Below are 20,659 nucleotides of genomic sequence, written 5' to 3'. Positions count from 1 at the left end.
TCGTTACGCATATAGTTTGACGCATACCTTAAATAAATCCAACGTACACACCACGCAGCGTGTCATTGGAAAATGTATGTCATTCTGGTGTGTCAAAAATACACTGTGTGTGTGTGTGTTAGGAGTGGTGGTTATAGTACATAACTCCCTTTGCATTGCACTTTTGGTAACCTCTGTTTCCTGTTTGCGCTTGACCGATAGAAACATTTCTGGTTGGTTCAATCGAAAGTCATGATAAGTAGAGCAGTAGATTGATGACCCGTCTGGGAAGTGTAGTTGTTGTAGTCCATCAGAGGGCAGCAAACTGCAGGAAGAGGACGAGGCAGGCAGTGTGTCTCACACACACACAACTCCTGCATGAGTTCACCTTCACATTTATAACTACCCCCCCCTCCCCCAAAAACAGCTATTTAGCTTGTCCTTTGGGATTTCCTTACATCATGAACGGGTCAGCAAAGTATACTGCGCCTACAGTGCTGGGTATACAGTTGAAAAGAGGACCACAAGGTAAGAAAATAGCTTTCAGTCTCATCTCCTGACAGCTACCAAGCTAGCAAACTGATGGCCTGGCTAACTAGGTAGCTAGCTCATAAGCTGTTGCTTTGCTTGCTAGCTCAGCTGGCTGTCTTTTTTTAAAATGAAACTTTTGTCAACTTGGTATCTAATCTGGTCATTGCAAATAGGTTGCAACTTGAACGCCGCCGATATTGAGTTTTCCACCTGTAGTTCACTGAGCCAAATGAGACTCGAGCTAGCAACTAGTTAGCTAATGTTAGTTAACTGATAGCCTCTACTCATTCAATGTTGTCGCAATAGCATTTCTCAGCTAATCAGAAGTGACAATCCGATCCCTGGACAGTAGTATTAGCTACCTCTCCTACCAATATTTTAAATCAGATTTTAGCCGTGAAAAAAAAAAAAGTGTGTGCACTTGGCAAATCTTTTGTCTCAGAACCATTTGTTCACAAGTTTTATGACATTTATTTTACGACATTATTTATGACATTGTTTTACGACATGACAAGAAGCCTGACTGCATTTTATAGGCTATTATTGGAGTGGTTATGATTTGTACTTTGTCCCAAATAGATGCCAACATTCTAATCGGCAGACTTCCCATTCAGTCCACTCTAGAGGTCGACCTCTAGTCCACACCTCTCCAGACCCGTCTGCAACACATACTACTGGCTGCATTACCATAGTTACATTGCCTTCCCCATAGAATTAGAATGTCTTATATTTCTCTATGGCCTCTCCTTCTTTGAATATCCAGACAGTTATCAGTAGGCTGTTTCACAAGATATTACTGTTTACCCCCCCACTCTCTTCCCCTCACTCACTCCACTCCCCCTCACTCCCAGCCCCTCTCACCCCCCTCTCTCTCTTTCTCCCTCTCCCCAGGTCTAGGGTTTAACATAGTGGGAGGTCTGGACCAGCAGTATGTTCTGAATGACAGTGGGATCTATGTGGCTAAAATCAAACAGAATGGAGCTGCAGCGTTGGATGGAAGATTACAAGAAGGAGACAAGATATTGGCCGTAAAGATGGACTTTCAATTTTTGAGTTTGGGAAGCAGAAAACCTCTCCCCCCACTAGCTCGACCGCTAGAGAGCCGACTAGTGGACTAGCTTGGGGAGCAGAAAACCTCTCCCCCCACTAGCTCAACCGCTAGAGAGCCGACTAGTGGACTAGCTTGGGGAGCAGAAAACCTCTCCCCCACTAGCTCAACCGCTAGAGAGCCGACTAGTGGACTAGCTTGGGGAGCAGAAAACCTCTCCCCCCACTAGCTCGACCGCTAGAGAGCCGACTAGTGGACTAGCTTGGGGAGCAGAAAACCTCTCCCCCACTAGCTCAACCGCTAGAGAGCCAACTAGTGGACTAGCTTGGGGAGCAGAAAACCTCTCTAGTGGACCCCACTAGCTCGACCGCTGGGGAGAGAGCCGACTAGTGGACTAGCTTGGGGAGCAGAAAACCTCTCCCCACTAGCTCGACCGCTAGAGAGCCAGACTAGTGGACTAGCTGGGGAGCAGGGAGCAGAAAACTAGTGGACCTCTCCCCCACTAGCTCAACCGCTAGAGAGCCGACTAGTGGACTAGCTTGGGGAGCAGAAAACCTCTCCCCCCACTAGCTCAACCGCTGGGGAGCAGAGCCTAGAGAGACTAGTGGACTAGCTTGGGGAGCAGAAAACCTCTCCCCCCACTAGCTCGACCGCTAGAGAGCCGACTAGTGGACTAGCTTGCTAGGGAGCAGAAAACCTCTCCCCCACTAGCTCTAGAGAGCCCTAGTGGACTAGCTTGGGGAGAGAGCCGACTAGTGGACTAGCTTGGGGAGCAGAAAACCTCTCCCCCACTAGCTCTAGAGAGACCGCTTGGGGAGAGAGCCTAGAGAGACTAGTGGACTAGCTTAGCTCAACCGGGAGCAGAAAACCTAGCTCGACCCCCCACTAGCTCGAAAACCTCTCCCCCCGCTCAACCGCTAGAGAGCCGACTAGTGGACTAGCTTGGGGAGCAGAAAACCTCTCCCCCACTAGCTCGACCGCTAGAGAGCCGACTAGTGGACTAGCTTGGGGAGCAGAAAACCTCTCCCCCCACTAGCTCGACCGCTAGAGAGCCAACTAGTGGTTAGAAGGAGGAATGTGATGTTTGAATCAATAAATTAATCAAATAGTCTATCTGGGGAAAATGTGTATTATGCTTGAGGTTTTAGCCATCTACTGCAGAAGACTCCATCCAGTCTTATCTCTGGAAGGGAGATCCTAAATTAACTTATCATGGTACAGTCTACTTTAGGTCTAGTATTTGATCACATTAGTATGTATTAAGCTCTGTGGGTTTTATTTTCCCTCTGTTCTGTCTTTATGTAGATAAATGGCCACAAGCTGGAGAACCTGTCACACAGTGCTGCTGTGGAGCTCTTCAGGTCAGCAGGAGAGGACGTGCAGCTACGCGTACAGCAGAGGGTGAGTGGGGGCTCTTTTTCACTCCTCTGGACCTTCTCAATCCGCCTGGGTTGGCAGGGTAGCCTAGTGGTTAGAGTGGAGGGGTGGCAGGGTAGCCTAGTGGTTAGAGTGTAGAGGTGGCAGGGTAGCCTAGTGGTTAGAGTGGAGAGGTGGGGGTGGAGGGGTGGCAGGGTAGCCTAGTGGTTAGAGTGTAGAGGTAGGGAGGTGACAGGGTAGCCTGGTGGTTAGAGTGGAGGGGCGGCAGGGTAGCCTAGTGGTTAGAGTGGAGGGATGGCAGGGTAGCCAGGGTAGCCTAGTGGTTAGAGTGGAGGGGCGGCAGGGTAGCCTAGTGGTTAGAGTGGAGGGGCGGCAGGGTAGCCTAGTGGTTAGAGTGGAGGGGCGGCAGGGTAGCCTAGTGGTTAGAGCGTTGGACTAGTAACCGGAAGGTTGCAAGTTCAAACCCCCGAGCTGACAAGGTACAAATCTGTCGTTCTGTCCCTGAACAGGCAGTTAACCCACTGTTCCCAGGCCGTCATTGAAAATAACAATTTGTTCTTAACTGACTTGCCTAGTTAAATAAAGGTTAAAATATATAGATATTTAAAAAAAAAAATCAATGAACATCTTCGTCAGGTTTGGTCGTATTCATTAGGGAACATTGTAGCAAAGCGTTTTGCAAATAGCTCCTACCTTCCCCGTTTCACTTTTCGTGCCTATTGAACACACTCGGATGTGTTGTAACATGTCACTTTGTTGCCAGTGAAGTAGTCCCTCTTTCCCAACAGCCCACCATGGCCATGAATGGGCCCCCCAGTTCCAGACCTGACGGGGGCTCGTCTGTCTCCTCCTTGGGAATACTTGTGGCTGTCCTGGGAGCTGCTGCAGCTGTTACTGTCCTCTTCATGCGCTTCCAACCACAACTGAGGAGGCATTTTTAAACCTATGTATCTTTCTCCTCCAAAGCATTTTTAAAAGCAAAACCTAGGACTGAACACTTTGTTGAAGCCCCCTCCCCCCCAAAAAAAGAAATTATACAGTACCAGTGAAAAATTTGAACTCATCTACTCATTCAAGGGTTTTTTCTTTATTTTTACTATTTTCTACATTGTAGAATAATAGTGAAGACATCAAAACTATGAAATAACACATATGGAATCATGTAGTAACCAAAAAAGTGTTAAATCAATCAAAATATTTTTTATATTCTTCAAAGTAGCCACCCTTTGCCTTGTCAGCTTTGCACACTCTTGGCATTCTCTCAACCAGCTTCACCTGGAATGCTTTTCCATCAGTCTTGAAGGAGTTCCCACATATGCTGAGCACTTGTTGGCTGCTTTTCCTTCACTCTGCTGTCCAACTCATCCCAAACCATCTCAATTGGGTTGAGGTCGGGTGATTGTGGAGACCAGGTCATCTGATGCCGCACCATCACTCTCCTTCTTGGTCAAATAGCCCTTACACAGCCTGGAGGTGTGTTGGTTCATTGTCCTGACGAAAAGCAAATGATAGTCCCACTAAGCGCAAACCAGATGGGATGGCGTATCGCTGCAGAATGCTGTGGTAGCCATGCTGGTTAAGTGTGCCTTGGATTCTAAAAAAATTAGTGTCATCAGCAAAGCACTATCACACCACCACCTCCATGCTTCACGGTGGGAACCACACATACGGAGATCATCCGTTCACCTACTCTGCATCTCACAAAGACACGGCGGTTGGTTTAATGTCCATTGCTCGTGTTTCTTGGCCCAAGCAAGTCTCTTCTTCTTATTGGTGTCCTTTAGTAGTGGTTTCTTTGCAGCAATTTGACCGTGAAGACCTGATTCACACAGTCTCCTCTGAACAGTTGATGTTGAGATGTGTCTGTTTACTTGAACTCTGTGAAGCATTTATTTGGGTTGAAATTTCTGAGGCAGGTAACTCTAATGAACTTATCCTCTGCAGCAGAGGTAACTCTGGGTCTTCCTTTCATGTGGCGGTCCTCATGGGAGCCAGTTTCCTCATAGAGCTCGATGGTTTTTGCGACTGCATTTGAAACTTTCAAAGTTCTTGAACATTCTCCAGATTGACTGACCTTCATGTCTTAAAGTAAAGATGGACTGTCGTTTCTCTTTGCTTATTTGAGCTGTTCTTGCCATAATATGGACTTGGTCTTTTCCCAAATAGCCCTATCTTCTGTGTACCACCGCTACCATATCACAACATAACTGATTTGCTCAAATGCATTAAGAAGGAAAGAAATTTCACAAATGAACTTTTAAAAAGTCACACCTGTTAATTGAAAAGCATTCCTCATGAATCTGGTTAAGAGAATGTCAAGTGTGCAAAGCTGTCATCAAGGCAAAGGGTGACTACTTTGAAGAATCTCAAATATAAAATAAATGTTGATTTAAGTTTATTTTTAAAAAACTTTTTTTTTTTTTTAAATGTTTAATGACTTGATTCCATATGTGTTATTTCATAGTTTTGATGTCTTCACTATTATGCTATAATGTTGAAAATAGTAAAAATAAAGAGAAACCCTGGAATGAGTAGGTGTGTTCAAGCTTTTGACTGGTACTGTATATACATATATTTTTTTGTGATTACCAAAATGCTAAACTTTACTTTCTTGCTATACAGGTATAACACCGACGAGATAATGAGAACTTTGTAATTGTACAAATAAATTGAAAAGATGTGCGCATGGCATTCCCTCTGCTGGGCAGAGCTGTGCTCCTCAGACAGAAGGACTTGGCTGACCTAAAAAGCTTATTTATCCCAAAGATATCGTTCTCTGTCAGGATAGAGATTTATTTGTAGAGTTTCTAGGCAGAGTTTGAGCCTGACTCACTCAAGGGGCCTGCCTGCTCACCAGTTTCCTGTTCTTACAGGGTGTTTTTGGAAACTGAAAGGCCATGTTGTGTTCAGTCACTCAGAGTAGCCTTTGTAACTGAATGGCTGATCTGTTTTTTTGGTGAGCCAGTAGGCTGAGAACTCACTGGTACACTGTGTTTTGATTTGTCCGTCTGTACAGAAATTAGCTATGTGTTTTGATTTGTCCGTCTGTACAGAAATTAGCTATGTGTTTTGATTTGTCCGTCTGTACAGATGCAAATTAGCTATGTGTTTTGATTTGTCCGTCTGTACAGATGCAAATTAGCTATGTGTTTTGATTTGTCCGTCTGTACAGATGCAAATTAGCTATGTGTTTTGATTTGTCCGTCTGTACAGATGCAAATTAGCTATGTGTTTTGATTTCGTGATTCTTATGTTTATGTTTTGTCCCTCCTGTGGTTAAAATGTCTCTAATTGTACCAGAATCATTTCAGGAGTAGCTCTATATGTGTAAAGATAACATTTGAGTTTGTGGTGTTTGAGGTTGAGAGGTGGTTCAGACTAGTCACATTGAGGCTCGTGATGGATGTTGAATCAGTGATGTGTTGTGAACATAGTAGCCTGGTCTCAGATCTGTTGTCTCCTCCTATAGCCTGGTCTCAGATCTGCTGTCTCCTCCTATAGCCTGGTCTCAGATCTGCTGTCTCCTCCTATAGCCTGGTCTCAGATCTGCTGTCTCCTCCTATAGCCTGGTCTCAGATCTGCTGTCTCATTCTATAGCCTGGTCTCAGATCTGCTGTCTCATTCTATAGCCTGGTCTCAGATCTGCTGTCTCCTCCTATAGCCTGGTCTCAGATCTGCTGCCTCCTCCTATAGCCTGGTCTCAGATCTGCTGCCTCCTCCTATAGCCTGGTCTCAGATCTGCTGCTTCCTCCTATAGCCTGGTCTCAGATCTGCTGCCTCCTCCTATAGCCTGGTCTCAGATCTGCTGCCTCCTCCTATAGCCTGGTCTCAGATCTGCTGCCTCCTCCTATAGCCTGGTCTCAGATCTGCTGCCTCCTCCTATAGCCTGGTCTCAGATCTGCTGCCTCCTCCTATAGCCTGGTCTCAGATCTGCTGCCTCCTCCTATAGCCTGGTCTCAGATCTGCTGCCTCCTCCTATAGCCTGGTCTCAGATCTGCTGTCTCCTCCTATAGCCTGGTCTCAGATCTGCTGCCTCCTCCTATAGCCTGGTCTCAGATCTGCTGTCTCCTCCTATAGCCTGGTCTCAGATCTGCTGTCTCCTCCTATAGCCTGGTCTCAGATCTGCTGTCTCCTCCTATAGCCTGGTCTCAGATCTGCTGTCTCCTCCTATAGCCTGGTCTCAGATCTGCTGTCTCCTCCTATAGCCTGGTCTCAGATCTGCTGTCTCCTCCTATAGCCTGGTCTCAGATCTGCTGTCTCCTCCTATAGCCTGGTCTCAGATCTGCTGTCTCCTCCTATAGCCTGGTCTCAGATCTGCTGTCTCCTCCTATAGCCTGGTCTCAGATCTGTCCCTATCAAGACAAACTGTTTGGCGTGACAAGGAGTTGACATGATGGCACAAACTGGCATCATCAGGCTACTATATAAATCAGGCGTCTCATTAGAATGTACAGTGATGACGGTTACGCTGTCCATGTTGTAAAGTAGGAGAGACATGTTTTATATCTGTCTGGACTATGTCACTAATGTGTGTCCCTAAAAGAGAAATGTTATTTTTAAATGTTTCCAGGTTCACATTGAGGCTGGTGTTATTTGTTAATCTAATGAACATTTTTTAAATTAATTTCTGTTAATCTAATCCATGTGGTGTGCATGACGTACACATTAACAGCAGTAAGCAAATAGTTTTTATGGAGAAAGAAACAATTTATTGCTTTATCTACTTTAGTATTGTTTGCAAAGAAGGAAAACAAAAATGATGAGACTTTCAAACAAATATGACTTTAAAACAGACCGTTTGATGCTGTTTTGAAAGCCATATGGAGCTATTCATTTAATCCTCAAGGCCCGACGCTGCCACCTAGTGGATGTATAGCAGTCCTGCAGCTCATCCAATCACTGTAATAGAGGGGTGGATTAAGGGTGTGTGTATAAATCCTTTTTCTTTTTTTTTGGTCATAATTAGCACCCTATTCCCTAAGTAGTGCACTACTTTTGACCAGAGTCCTATGTAGAGAATAGGGTGCCATTTGGGACTCAGTCATGGTTGATGTTTAACGTTTTACATTCCATGTATTTTGTTTTGTCTGGATATAGGTGTGTGTCGTCACCCTACTGACCTTGTATGAAGCAAAAACAAATACATTTTATATTATCCTACGAATGCCAATAAAGAGAGCTCAGGACAGTTGCACTTCGAGTAAATGTCTGTTTCATGAGGATCGGGGTCTTGTTGTATTGGCGTCGTGCACCAGCGTCAATCATTGTCATGTACATGTTAGACTGTTCAAACGTCTCCTTGGAAACGAGCCTGGAGTCGGGACACCCAACTGGGTTCCTAGCCAGCCACTGAGTTGGAGCCAATTGATGTATAGGCTATATAATCATTCTGTGTATATAGGCCTCTGGTTGGCCCAGGCTATTGGGACACTTGACTGTCTGTTCACTTGAGTATAGAATATCACCTCTCAAATGGCATTGATTTGATTGAATTGATCGATTTACTGTGGTGTTATAACCTTTCTGGGTTTACACTTCTCTACACACTGTCCATGAAACAATTTATCACGCTAGAATGAAAATAGATGAAATGTCAGCAAAAATAAGCTGCCCTGTCCCATGTACTGGTATGTTTCTATATCAACATTTGCACATGAAGGTGTTTCCAGGGCTATTTCTTGCATAATTAATTCTACAGACACAAAAAAAAGATCCCGCCATCTGTCACCATTTCCTGTTTCCGTTAAGCCCCATGTCGTGACTTTTTAAATGCGTCAGGTAAATTCATCTGCATTTAAACGGTTGGATGGAAACCTGGTTACTGCAGAGAGTACAGTCATTCAGAGTACAGTCATTCAGAGTACAGTCATTCAGTGAACAGTCATTCCAACTGTTTTCAGTACACTAGTATGTCTCTGAGTCAACAGTATCTCTTCTGTTCCACAGTAAAGTTCACCGATACAGTTTCATACTGTACAAATTCATTGTCAAGGTTTCATTTAATCAAAAGCTGAACAATACCAGACCAAACACATTGTTCTAGTATAGTGTAAAGTTATTATTATTTTATTTATTTCACCTTTATTTAACCATGTAGGCTAGTTGAGAAAAAGTTCTCATTTACAACTGCAACCTGGCCAAGATAAAGCAAAGCAGTTTGACACATACAACACAGAGTTACACATGGAATAAACAAACGTACAGTCAATAATACAATAGAAAAAAGTATATATACAGTGTGTGCAAATAACGGAGGTAAGGCAATAAATAGGCCATGGTGGTGAAATAATTACAATATAGCAATTAAACACTGGAATGGTAGATGTGCAGAAGATGGATGTGCAAGTAGAGATACTGGGGTGCAAAGGAGCAAGAATAATAAATACAGTATGGGGATGAGGTAGTTGGATGCGCTATTTACAGATGGGCTATGAACAGGTGCAGTGAGCTGCTCTGACAGCTGGTTCTTAAAGCTAGTGAGGGAGATGGGAATCTCCAGCTTTTGTGATTTTTGCAGTTCGTTCCAGTCATTGGCAGCAGAGAACTGGAAGGAAAGACGGCCAAAGGAGGAATTGGCTTTGGGGGTGACCAGTGAGATATACCTGCTGGAGCATGTGCTACGGGTGGGTGCTGCTATGGTGACCAGTGAGCTGAGATAAGGCGGGGCTTTACCTAGCAGAGACTTATAGATGACTTGGAGCCAGTGGGTTTGGCAACGAATATGAAGCGAGGGTCAGCCAACGAGAGCATTCAGGTCGCAGTGGTGGGTAGTATATGGGGCTTTGGTGATAAAACGGATGGCACTGTGATAGACTGCATCCAATTTGCTGAGTAGAGTGTTGGAGGCTATTTTGTGAATGACATCGACGAAGTCAAGGATCGGTAGGATAGTCAGTTTTACGTATGTTTGGCAGCATGAGTGAAGGAGGCTTTGTTGTGAAATAGAAAGAGGATTCTAGATTTAATTTTAGATTGGAGATGGTTAATGTGAGTCTGGAAGGAGAGAGAGTTTACAGTCTAGCCAGATGTAACGGATGTGAAACAGCTAGCTTAGTTAGCGGTGTTCGTGCTAAATAGCGTTTCAATCAGTGACGTCACTTGCTCTGAGACCTTGAAGTAGTGGTTCCCCTTGCTCTGCAAGGGTTGCGGCTTTTGTGGAGCGATGGATAACGATGCTTCGAGGGTGACTGTTGTTGATGTGTGCAGAGGGTCCCTGGTTCGCACCCGGGTATGGGCGAGGGGACGGTCTAAAGTTATACTGTTACACAGACACCTAGGTATTTGCAGTTGTCCACATATTCTAAGTCAGAACCGTCCAGAGTAGTGATGCTGGACGGGCAGGCAGTTGTGGGCAGCAATCGGTTGAAGAGCATGCATTTAGTTTTACTTGCATTTAAGAGCAGTTGGAGGCCACGGAAGGAGAGTTGTATGGCATTGAAGCTCGTCTGGAGGTTAAGGTTAGTTAACAAAGTGTCCAAAGAAGGGCCAGAAGTATACAGAATGGTGTCGTCTGCGTAGAGGTGGATCAGAGAATCACCAGCAGCAAGAGCGACATCATTGATATATACAGAGAAGAGAGTCGGCCCGAGAACTGAACCCTGCGGCACCCCCATAGAGACTGCCAGAGGTCCGGACAACAGGCCCTCTGATTTGACACACTGAACTCTGAGTAGTAGTTGGTGAACCAGGCGAGGCAGTCATTTGAGAAACCAAGGCTGTTGAGTCTGCCGATAAGAATGTGGTGATTGACAGAGTCGAAAGCCTTGGCCAGGTCGATGAATACTGCTGCACAGTATTGTCTCTTATCGATGGTGGTTATGATATCGTTTAGGACTTTAAGCATGGCTGAGGTGCACCCATGACCAGCTCTGAAACCAGATTGCATAGCGGAGAAGCTACAGTGGGATTCGAAATGGTCTGTTATCTGTTTGTTAACTTGGCTTTCGAAGACCTTAGAAAGGCAGGGCAGGATGGATATAGGTCTGTAGCAGTTTGGGTCTAGAGTGTCTCCCCCTTTGAAGAGGGGGATGACCACGGCAGCTTTCCAATCTTTGTGGATCTCAGACGATATGAAAGAGAGGTTGAAGAGGCTAGTAAATAGGGGTTGCAACAATTTCGGCAGATACTTTTAGGAAGAGAGGGTCCATATTGTCTAGCCCGGTTGATTTGTAGGGGTCCAGATTTTGCAGCTCTTTCAGAACATCAGCTATCTGGATTTGGCTGAAGGAGAAATGGGGAGGCTTGGGTGAGTTGCTGTGGGCGGTGCAGGGCAGTTGACCGGGGTAGGGGTAGCCAGGTGGAAAGCATGGCCAGCCGTAGAAAAATGCTTATTGAAATTCTCAATTATAGTGGATTTATTGGTAGTGACAGTGTTTCCTAGACTCTGCAGTGAGCAGCTGGGAGGAGGTGCTCTTATTCTCCATGGACTTTACAGTGTCCCAGAACTTTTTGGAGTTTGTGCTACAGGATGCAAATTTCTGTTTGAAAAAGGTATTCATAGCTTTCCTAACTGCCTGTGTATATTGGTTCCTAACTTCCCTGAAAAGTTGCATATCGAGGGGCTATTCGATGCTAATGCAGTACGCCACAAGATGTTTTTGTGCTGGTCGAGGGCAGTCAGGTCTGGAGTGAACCAAGGGCTATATCTGTTCCTGGTTCTAAATTATACTTTTGTACCAGATATATTTTCAAGACGAGGTTGAATTGGACCAGGCTAAAGGTGAGTGCCATCGGGTAGAACAAGTGTGCCATCAATGTGCTGCTCATGTAACTGCCAAAATAAAGGGAACACGTTTGAGTAAATGAGGGATACAAAGTGTATTGAAAGCAGGTGCTTCCACACAGGTGTGGTTCCTGAGTTAATTAAGCAATTAACATCCCATCGTGTTCAGGGTCATCTATTAAAAATGCCCCACTTTCCCAAATATTTTTACTACCTTTGCTAGAAGCTCAGTGATTTGGGAAGAAGGGTCTCAAAAGAGCATAGGGTTTTAATGAAGTGTGTGTGTGTGTCCTTCCCTCCCTCCAGTCCGTATGCTATGTTCGTTTTGCTCCGACTTGCTTCAAGAAAACGTATTGTGTGAGCGAACAGCCGAAACATCAAATTTTGTCAAAATATATGCGCAAACTGTTTAGACTGACAAGTGTGTCTGTCTCAGGCACCAGATCTCAACCCAGTTGAACACTTATGGGAGATTCTGGAGCGTTGCATGAGATGGCGTTTTCCACCAGCATCAACAAAACACCAAGTTATTGACTTTCTTGTGGAATAATTAGATTTGCATCCCTCCAATAGAGTTCCGGACTCGTATAGAATCTATGCCAAGGTGCATTGAAGCTGTTCTGGCTTGTGGTGGCTTAAACGAGACTGCAGACTACTTTTACCATGGCCCATAGTGCACTATATAGGCAATAGGGTGTCATTACTTCATTCAATATCGAGAGGACTCGTGATATCTCCAGGAGTAAGTATAATTGTGTTGTCTTTTTCTGTTGTGGTCTCGGACTGCCTTGTTGTCTTTATCTATTGTGGTCTAGTACTGTCTTGTTGTCTTTTTTCTGTTGTGGTCTAGTACTGCCTTGTTGTATTTTTCTGTTGTGGTCTAGTACTGTCTTGTTGTATTTTTCTGTTGTGGTCTAGTACTGCCTTGTTGTATTTTTCTGTTGTGGTCTAGTACTGCCTTGTTGTCTTTATCTGTTGTGGTCTAGTACTGACTTGTTGTCTTTATCCGTTGTGGTCTAGTACTGTCTTGTTGTCTTTATCCGTTGTGGTCTAGTACTGTCTTGTTGTCTTTATCCGTTGTGGTCTAGTACTGACTTGTTGTCTTTATCTGTTGTGGTCTAGTACTGACTTGTTGTCTTTATCCGTTGTGGTCTAGTACTGTCTTGTTGTCTTTATCCGTTGTGGTCTAGTACTGTCTTGTTGTCTTTATCTGTTGTGGTCTAGTACTGTCTTGTTGTCTTTATCTGTTGTGGTCTCGGACTGTCTTTTTGCTAGCTAGGTCCATCTACTTTAAGTGTTGCCTGTCTTCCCAGTAGCCTACTTGATGTGTGAACTGCTGACTGCTCATCATTTGCAGATAGTTGTTGACAGCTCGTCATTTGCAGATAGTTGCTGACACATCAACCAGGATTAAGGCGCAGGGCAATTTGTGACTTGTTTTGGTTATCAGAGGCTCTATTGGAGGGGTTTCTCCTCTTCCTAGGCAATCAGTGATTAGTACACGGCGGGGTACTCTTCACCTCTGCTAGGTAATCAAATCAAATCAAATCAAATTTTATTTGTCACATACACATGGTTAGCAGATGTTAATGCGAGTGTAGCGAAATGCTTGTGCTTCTAGTTCCGACAATGCAGTAATAATCCAACAAGTAATCTAACTAACAATTCCAAAACTACTACCTTATAGACACAAGTGTAAGGGGATAAAGAATATGTACATAAAGATATATGAATGAGTGATGGTACAGAGCGGCATAGGCAAGATACAGTAGATGGTATTGAGTACAGTATATACATATGAGATGAGTATGTAAACAAAGTGGCATAGTTGGGCTAGTGATACATGTATTACATAAAGATGCAGTAGATGATATAGAGTACAGTATATACATATGAGATGAATAATGTAGGGTATGTAAACATTATATTAGGTAGCATTGTTTAAAGTGGCTAGTGATATATTATTTTTACATCATTTCCCATCAATTCCCATTATTAAAGTGGCTGGAGTTGAGTCAGTGTGTTGGCAGCAGCCACTCAATGTTAGTGGTGGCTGTTTAACAGTCTGATGGCCTTGAGATAGAAGCTGTTTTTCAGTCTCTCTGTCCCAGCTTTGATGCACCTGTACTGACCTCGCCTTCTGGATGATAGCGGGGTGAACAGGCAGTGGCTCAGCTGGTTGTTGTCCTGATCTTTATGGCCTTTCTGTGACATCGGGTGGTGTAGGTGTCCTGGAGGGCAGGTAGTTTGCCCCCGGTGATGCGTTGTGCAGACCTCACTACCCTCTGGAGAGCCTTACGGTTGTGGGCGGAGCAGTTGCCGTACCAGGCGGTGATACAGCCCGACAGGATGCTCTCGATTGTGCATCTGTAGAAGTTTGTGAGTGCTTTTGGTGACAAGCTGAATTTCTTCAGCCTCCTGAGGTTGAAGAGGCGCTGCTGCGCCTTCTTCACGATGCTGTCTGTGTGGGTGGACCAATTCAGTTTGTCTGTGATGTGTACGCCAAGGAACTTAAAACTTACTACCCTCTCCACTACTGTTCCATCAATGTGGATAGGGGGGTGTTCCCTCTGCTGTTTCCTGAAGTCCACAATCATCTCCTTAGTTTTGTTGACGTTGAGTGTGAGGTTATTTTCCTGACACCACACTCCGAGGGCCCTCACCTCCTCCCTGTAGGCCGTCTCGTCGTTGTTGTTAATCAAGCCTACCACTGTTGTGTCGTCCGCAAACTTGATGATTGAGTTGGAGGCGTGCGTGGCCACGCAGTCGTGGGTGAACAGGGAGTACTTCTTCAGTCTCCCCTGGTTTCACAGGGGCAGATGTAAGTGACGGTCATGTCAGTTTTGTTGCTGAACTAAGACCGTCAGCGAAACAGACTGTTCTGCGGAAATGTGTTCGAGGAAGGAAAGAGAGGAAGTCTCCACACTATCACTTGAGTATCTTACCTAGTTATTTACAGATGATCTTGTTTTGCTCTTTTGTGGCTTTGTCAACTATGTGTGTTTTTCTATACCTGTTCTCACCTCTCCCTGTAGGCTTTAGAGACGCTCCCCACCCCTTGGCTGCAACCCTTCTAATTTAGTATACCCTGTGCTCACAACCCGGGTCTCTGGCAGCGTTTTGAACTGCCGATCTGTGGTCAAGAACGCTGAGTTCATCTCAACCTATGCTGCCCTTCAGTCCCTTGACTTTTTGTCCCTGACGGAGACACGGATCACCGCAGAAAACACTGCTACTCCAGCTGCTCTGTCTCCATCCGACTGTTCTCTCATAGTTCGAGAGCATCTAGTCGCCCACCAGATAAGCTTGCCACCCTGATAAGATAATTTCCTCACGATGGCTCATCATTTGTCGTACTTGGTGACTTCAACCTCCCCACGTCTGCCTTCGATTAATTTCTTTCCAACTCTCTCTTTCCCCTTGCCTCTTTTGACCTCAGCCTTTTTTTAATAATCTCCAACTCACAAGGCAGGCAATACGATTGACCTCATCTTTACAAGAGTCTGTTCTCCTACTAATCTCACTGTAACCCCCCCTCCAGGTCTCTGTTCTCCTACTAATCTCACTGTAACCCCCCTCCAGGTCTCTGTTCTCCTACTAATCTCACTGTAAATCCCCCCTCCAGGTCTCTGATCACCTACTAATCTCTGTAACCCCTCCAGGTCTCTGTTCTCCTACTAATCTCACTGTAACCCCTCCAGGTCTCTGTTCTCCTACTAATCTCACTGTAACCCCCTCCAGGTCTCTGTTCTCCTACTAATCTCACTGTAACCCCCTCCAGGTCTCTGTTCTCCTACTAATCTCACTGTAACCCCCTCCAGGTCTCTGTTCTCCTACTAATCTCACTGTAACCCCTCCAGGTCTCTGTTCTCCTACTAATCTCACTGTAACCCCCTCCAGGTCTCTGTTCTCCTACTAATCTCACTGTAACCCCTCCAGGTCTCTGTTCTCCTACTAATCTCATTGTAACCCCCTCCAGGTCTCTGTTCTCCTACTAATCTCACTGTAACCCCCCTCCAGGTCTCTGTTCTCCTACTAATCTCACTGTAACCTCCTCCAGGTCTCTGATCACAACTTTGTTTCCTTTTCTGTCTCCCTTCCCCCAACCCTAACCACTCAGTCCCTAAACCCCTCCAGGTCTCCCTCTCCTCCAACCCTAACAACTCAGTCCCTACCCCCTCCAGGTCTTCCTCTCCTCCAACCCTAACCACCCAGTCCCTACCCCTCCAGGTCTCCTCTCCTCCAACCCTAACCACTCAGTCCCTACCCCCTCCAGGTCTCCCTCTCCTCCAACCCTAACCACTCAGTCCCTACCCCTCCAGGTCTCCCTCTCCTCCAACCCTAACCACTCAGTCCCTACCCCCTCCAGGTCTCCCTCTCCTCCAACCCTAACCACTCAGTCCCTACCCAGATGGTCATGCTCCATCGCAGTCTTTGTTCTATCTCTCCCTCTACTCTCTCCTATTCTATCCTATCATCTCTCCCTTCTGCTAAATCTTCTCCCTTCTGTCTCCTGATTCGGCCTCTTCGACCCCTACTCTCCTCCCTTTCTGCATCCTATGACTCACACGGTCCCTTTCCTCCCGGCAGGCTCAGCCCTCCCCTATTGCTCCATGGCTGAGTGACTCATTGCAAGTTTACAGAACAGGGTTGCAGACAGCCGAGAGAAAATGAAGGAAAACTCAACTTCCAGAGGACCTATCATCCTTTCACTCCTCCTTCTCTACCTTCTCTTCCTCTGTATCTGCTACTAAAGCCACTTTCTAACCACTCTAAATGTCGAACTTCTGCCTCTTACCCTAGTGTGGTGGCAGGGATATGTTCTGTAATGTTATGCCTTTCTATACCCTAGCACAAGGCCACTGTGTTTCCGGAACGGTTGCTTGTATCGACAAAACTGTTGTGTAAACAACATTGTATCACCTCCCACTATATAAGGGACATGTAACCATTAATAATTTGAAATCAGAGTTAGATCTCCCCTGCAGTAGCTTGATTAAAGATATTTCTATTACATAATTAAATACTCTCCGCCTTGATCTTTTGGATCGGATTTTCCACAACATTAGGAAACTAATTTTTCCTCATCCCTCCGCGGACGACTTTGTCAACCACTTTGGGAAAAAGGTTGACGACATCCCCAACTCATTCACTCATCCTATTGAGTCCACTGGTCCCACTCATTCACTCATGCTATTGAGTCCACTGGTCCCACTCATTCACTTATCCTATTGAGTCCACTGGTCCCACTCATTCACTCATGCTATTGAGTCCACTGGTCCCACTCATTCACTCATCCTATTGAGTCCACTGGTCCCACTCATTCACTCATCCTATTGAGTCCACTGGTCCCACTCATTCACTCATCCTATTGAGTCCACTGGTCCCACTCATTCACTCATCCTATTGAGTCCACTGGTCCCACTCATTCACTCATCCTATTGAGTCCACTGGTCCCACTCATTCACTCATCCTATTGAGTCCACTGGTCCCACTCATTCACTCATCCTATTGAGTCCACTGGTCTCACTCACACAGAACTACCCTACGCCTTGACCTCTTTCTCCCCTCTCTCTCTCCAGATGGCATCCTGCGAATAGTGAGGTCTGGCTGCCCGACATCCTGCCCACTCGACCCCGATCCCCTCCTCCCTTCTCTGGAGTCCTTCACCCATTCCTCACGTCCCTCGTCAACTCATTCCTGAGCACAAGCTGCGTCCCTTCTGACTTCAAAATGACCCGAGTTGCTCCCCTGGTCAAGAAACCAATACTCAACTCATCTGACGTCAAACTATAAGACCTCCTTCCCTTCCTGTTCTTTTCCAAAACACTTGAGAGCGTGCTGTCTCTGATCAACTTTCTCGTTATCTCTCTCAGAACAATCTTCTTGACCCTAACCAGTCAGACTCTCTCCTCTGTTCTCATCCTCCTCGGTCTCTCCTCTGTGTTCTAGATCTATCCGCTGTTCTAGATCTATCCTCTGTTCTAGATCTATCCTCTGTTCTAGATCTATCCTCTGTTCTAGATCTATCCTCTGTTCTAGATCTATCCTCTGTTCTAGATCTATCCTCTGTTCTAGATCTATCCTCTGTTCTAGATCTATCCTCTGTTCTAGATCTATCCTCTGTTCTAGATCTATCCTCTGTTCTAGATCTATCCTCTGTTCTAGATCTATCCTCTGTTCTAGATCTATCCTCTGTTCTAGATCTATCCTCTGTTCTAGATCTATCCGCTGCCTTCGACATTGTGAACCATCAGATCTTCCTCTCCTTCCTCTCAGGGTGTATCAGGCTCTACACACTCCTGGGTCACATCCTACCTGGCAGGCCGCTCCTACCAGGTGATGTGGAGAGGATCTGTGTCTGCACCACGTACTCTCACTACTGGTGTCCCCCAGGGCTCGGTTCTAGGTCCTCTTCTCTCTATACACCAATTTTCCAGTCATCTGATGATTCTCAGTACCTACACTCAGTCCCTAGCCCCTCCAGGTCTCCCTCTCTTCCAACCCTAACCACTCAGTCCCTAGCCCCTCCAGGTTCTAGGTCCTCTTCTAAGGCTCGGTTCTAGGTGCTCTTCTAGGGCTCGGTTCTAGGTCCTCTCCTCTCTATACAACAAGTCACTAGGCTCCGTCATATCCTCACATGGTCTCTCCTAACATTGCTATGTGGATGACACTCAACTACCCCCCCCCCCATTCTGAAACCCAGGTGGTGTTGGAGATTTTCCAGTCATCTGATGATTCTCAGTACCTATACTGTTATCTTTGAAGTAGAAAGAATAATCAATATAAGGTTAAATATTAGACATGTGTATGCAGAATGAAGGCTGAAGCCCATGTTAGTGTACAAAGCTGGATCAACATCGACTTGACCATTGGACATGTAAAAAAAACAGAACGTAAACAGAATCTGTGTAGATGAGGCGAGACAAGGTAAACTAACAAGACGTGACTGGTCTGGGCCATATCTGATCTTGTGAAGGCTACTGGTCACGCACATACATAAGTTAAGCATACATATACAATGTAGATCTGAACTTGTGAAGACCTTTGGACAGGAACATTAGCTAAGGGGGTATGGATGTCATGACACCAATAGAATCTATGCCCCAATGTCTGAGCCAATTAGAGAATGGAAACTAAGTAAGACACCAAGATTCGTAAAATGGGGTGATGACGTTTGTGTAAGGGTAAGACTGCATAAAAACCAATCACTAAGAATAAAGATTCAGTTGTTTCATGAACTCGGCTTTGTTGCTCTCTGTGATAAAAGTCTAATTGAAATCACAAGCTCTGGTATCCGAGAAGTATTTGAGTCAATATTTTCCCACAACAGTGGCGACATGCATCTATGCGTGCCTGGCAGATATCACAACTTGGATGTCGGCCCATCCCCATCAAGCTCAACCTCGACAAGATGGAACTGCTCTTCCTCCCCGGGGCAGGCATGCCTGCTCAAAGACTAGCCAAGCTCACACAGGGAACGGTGCAGGTCCTAATCCAGTCACTTCTCCTGTCTGGGCTACTGCAACTCTCTGTTGGCTCGGCTCCCTGCATATGAAAATGTATGCATTCACTACTGTCAGTTGCTCTGGATAAGAGAGTCTGCTAAATGACTCACTACTGTAAGTCTCTCTGGATAAGAGAGTCTGCTAAATGACTCACTACTGTAAGTCTCTCTGGATAAGAGAGTCTGCTAAATGACTCACTACTGTAAGTCTCTCTGGATAAGAGAGTCTGCTAAATGACTCACTACTGTAAGTCTCTCTGGATCTCTGGATAAGAGAGTCTCTCCCTACTGTCAATGACTAAATGACTCCTACTGTCAGTCTCTCTGCTAAATGAACTAGTTCTGTAAATGACTCCTACTGTCTCTCTGGATAAGAGAGTCTGCTAAATGACTCACTACTGTCAGTCTCTCTGGATAAGAGAGTCTGCTAAATGACTCCCTACTGTAAGTCTCTCTGGATAAGAGAGTCTGCTAAATGACTCCCTACTGTCAGTCTCTCTGGCTAAATGAACTGAGTCTCTCTGGTCTGCTAAATGACTCAGTCTCTCTAAGACTGTAAAGACTCACTACTCTCTGGATAAGAGAGTCTGCTAAATGACTCCCTACTGTCAGTCTCTCTGGATAAGAGAGTCTGCTAAATGACTCCCTACTGTTAGTCTCTCTGGATAAGAGAGTCTGCTAAATGACTCACTACTGTCAGTCTCTCTGGATAAGAGCGTCTGCTAAATGACTCACTACTGTAAGTCTCTGGATAAGAGAGTCTGCTAAATGACTCACTACTGTCAGTCTCTCTGGATAAGAGAGTCTGCGAAATGACTCACTACTGTCAGTCTCTCTGGATAAGAGCGTCTGCTAAATGACTCACTACTGTAAGTCTCTCTGGATAAGAGGGTCTGCTAAATGACTCCCTACTGTAAGTCTCTCTGGATAAGAGCGTCTGCTAAATGACTCCCTACTGTCAGTCTCTCTGGATAAGAGAGTCTGCTAAATGACTCCCTACTGTCAGTCTATCTGGATAAGAGAGTCTGCTAAATGACTCCCTACTGTCAGTCTCTCTGGATAAGAGAGTCTGCTAAATGACTCACTACTGTCAGTCTATCTGGATAAGAGCGTCTGCTAAATGACTCCCTACTGTCAGTCTCTCTGGATAAGAGAGTCTGCTAAATGACTCCCTACTGTCAGTCTCTCTGGATAAGAGCGTCTGCTAAATGACTCCCTACTGTCAGTCTCTCTGGATAAGAGAGTCTGCTAAATGACTCCCTACTGTCAGTCTCTCTGGATAAGAGCGTCTGCTAAATGACTCCCTACTGTCAGTCTCTCTGGATAAGAGAGTCTCTAAATGACTGTAAGTCACTAAGACTGTCAGTCTCTCTGGATAAGAGAGTCTGCTAAATGACTCCCTACTGTCAGTCTCTCTGGATAAGAGCGTCTGCTAAATGACTCCCTACTGTAAGTCTCTCTGGATAAGAGAGTCTGCTAAATGACTCTACTGTCA

The 20,659-nt window shown here is 45.4% G+C and overlaps 1 protein-coding gene across 1 annotated transcript; it reads left to right on the top strand.

Annotated features, from left to right (window-relative positions):
• Nucleotides 1-197: 197 nt before the first annotated feature.
• Nucleotides 198-4,038, top strand: LOC121846880 (synaptojanin-2-binding protein-like). Its single transcript, XM_042325139.1, has 4 exons — nt 198-507; nt 1,402-1,538; nt 2,864-2,959; nt 3,724-4,038. Exons 1-4 carry the CDS (start codon nt 255-257, stop codon nt 3,874-3,876), a joined length of 639 nt encoding a protein of 212 aa, XP_042181073.1. The 5' UTR covers nt 198-254; the 3' UTR covers nt 3,877-4,038.
• Nucleotides 4,039-20,659: the final 16,621 nt, after the last annotated feature.

This window comes from Oncorhynchus tshawytscha, linkage group LG08, assembly GCF_018296145.1.
Source record: "Oncorhynchus tshawytscha isolate Ot180627B linkage group LG08, Otsh_v2.0, whole genome shotgun sequence".
Taxonomy (NCBI): domain Eukaryota; kingdom Metazoa; phylum Chordata; class Actinopteri; order Salmoniformes; family Salmonidae; genus Oncorhynchus; species Oncorhynchus tshawytscha.
Note: the sequence above shows the minus strand (reverse complement) of the source record. Positions and strands in the feature narration are given on the sequence as shown.

Bases quoted from the DNA above. Each gene is read 5' to 3' on its own strand.
- LOC121846880 (XM_042325139.1), top strand. From the start codon at position 255: ATGACCCGTCTGGGAAGTGTAGTTGTTGTAGTCCATCAGAGGGCAGCA. The intron at 508-1,401 runs GTAAGAAAATAG...CCCTCTCCCCAG, and splicing joins GTTGAAAAGAGGACCACAAG to GTCTAGGGTTTAACATAGTG. The intron at 1,539-2,863 runs GTAAAGATGGAC...GTCTTTATGTAG, and splicing joins AAGGAGACAAGATATTGGCC to ATAAATGGCCACAAGCTGGA.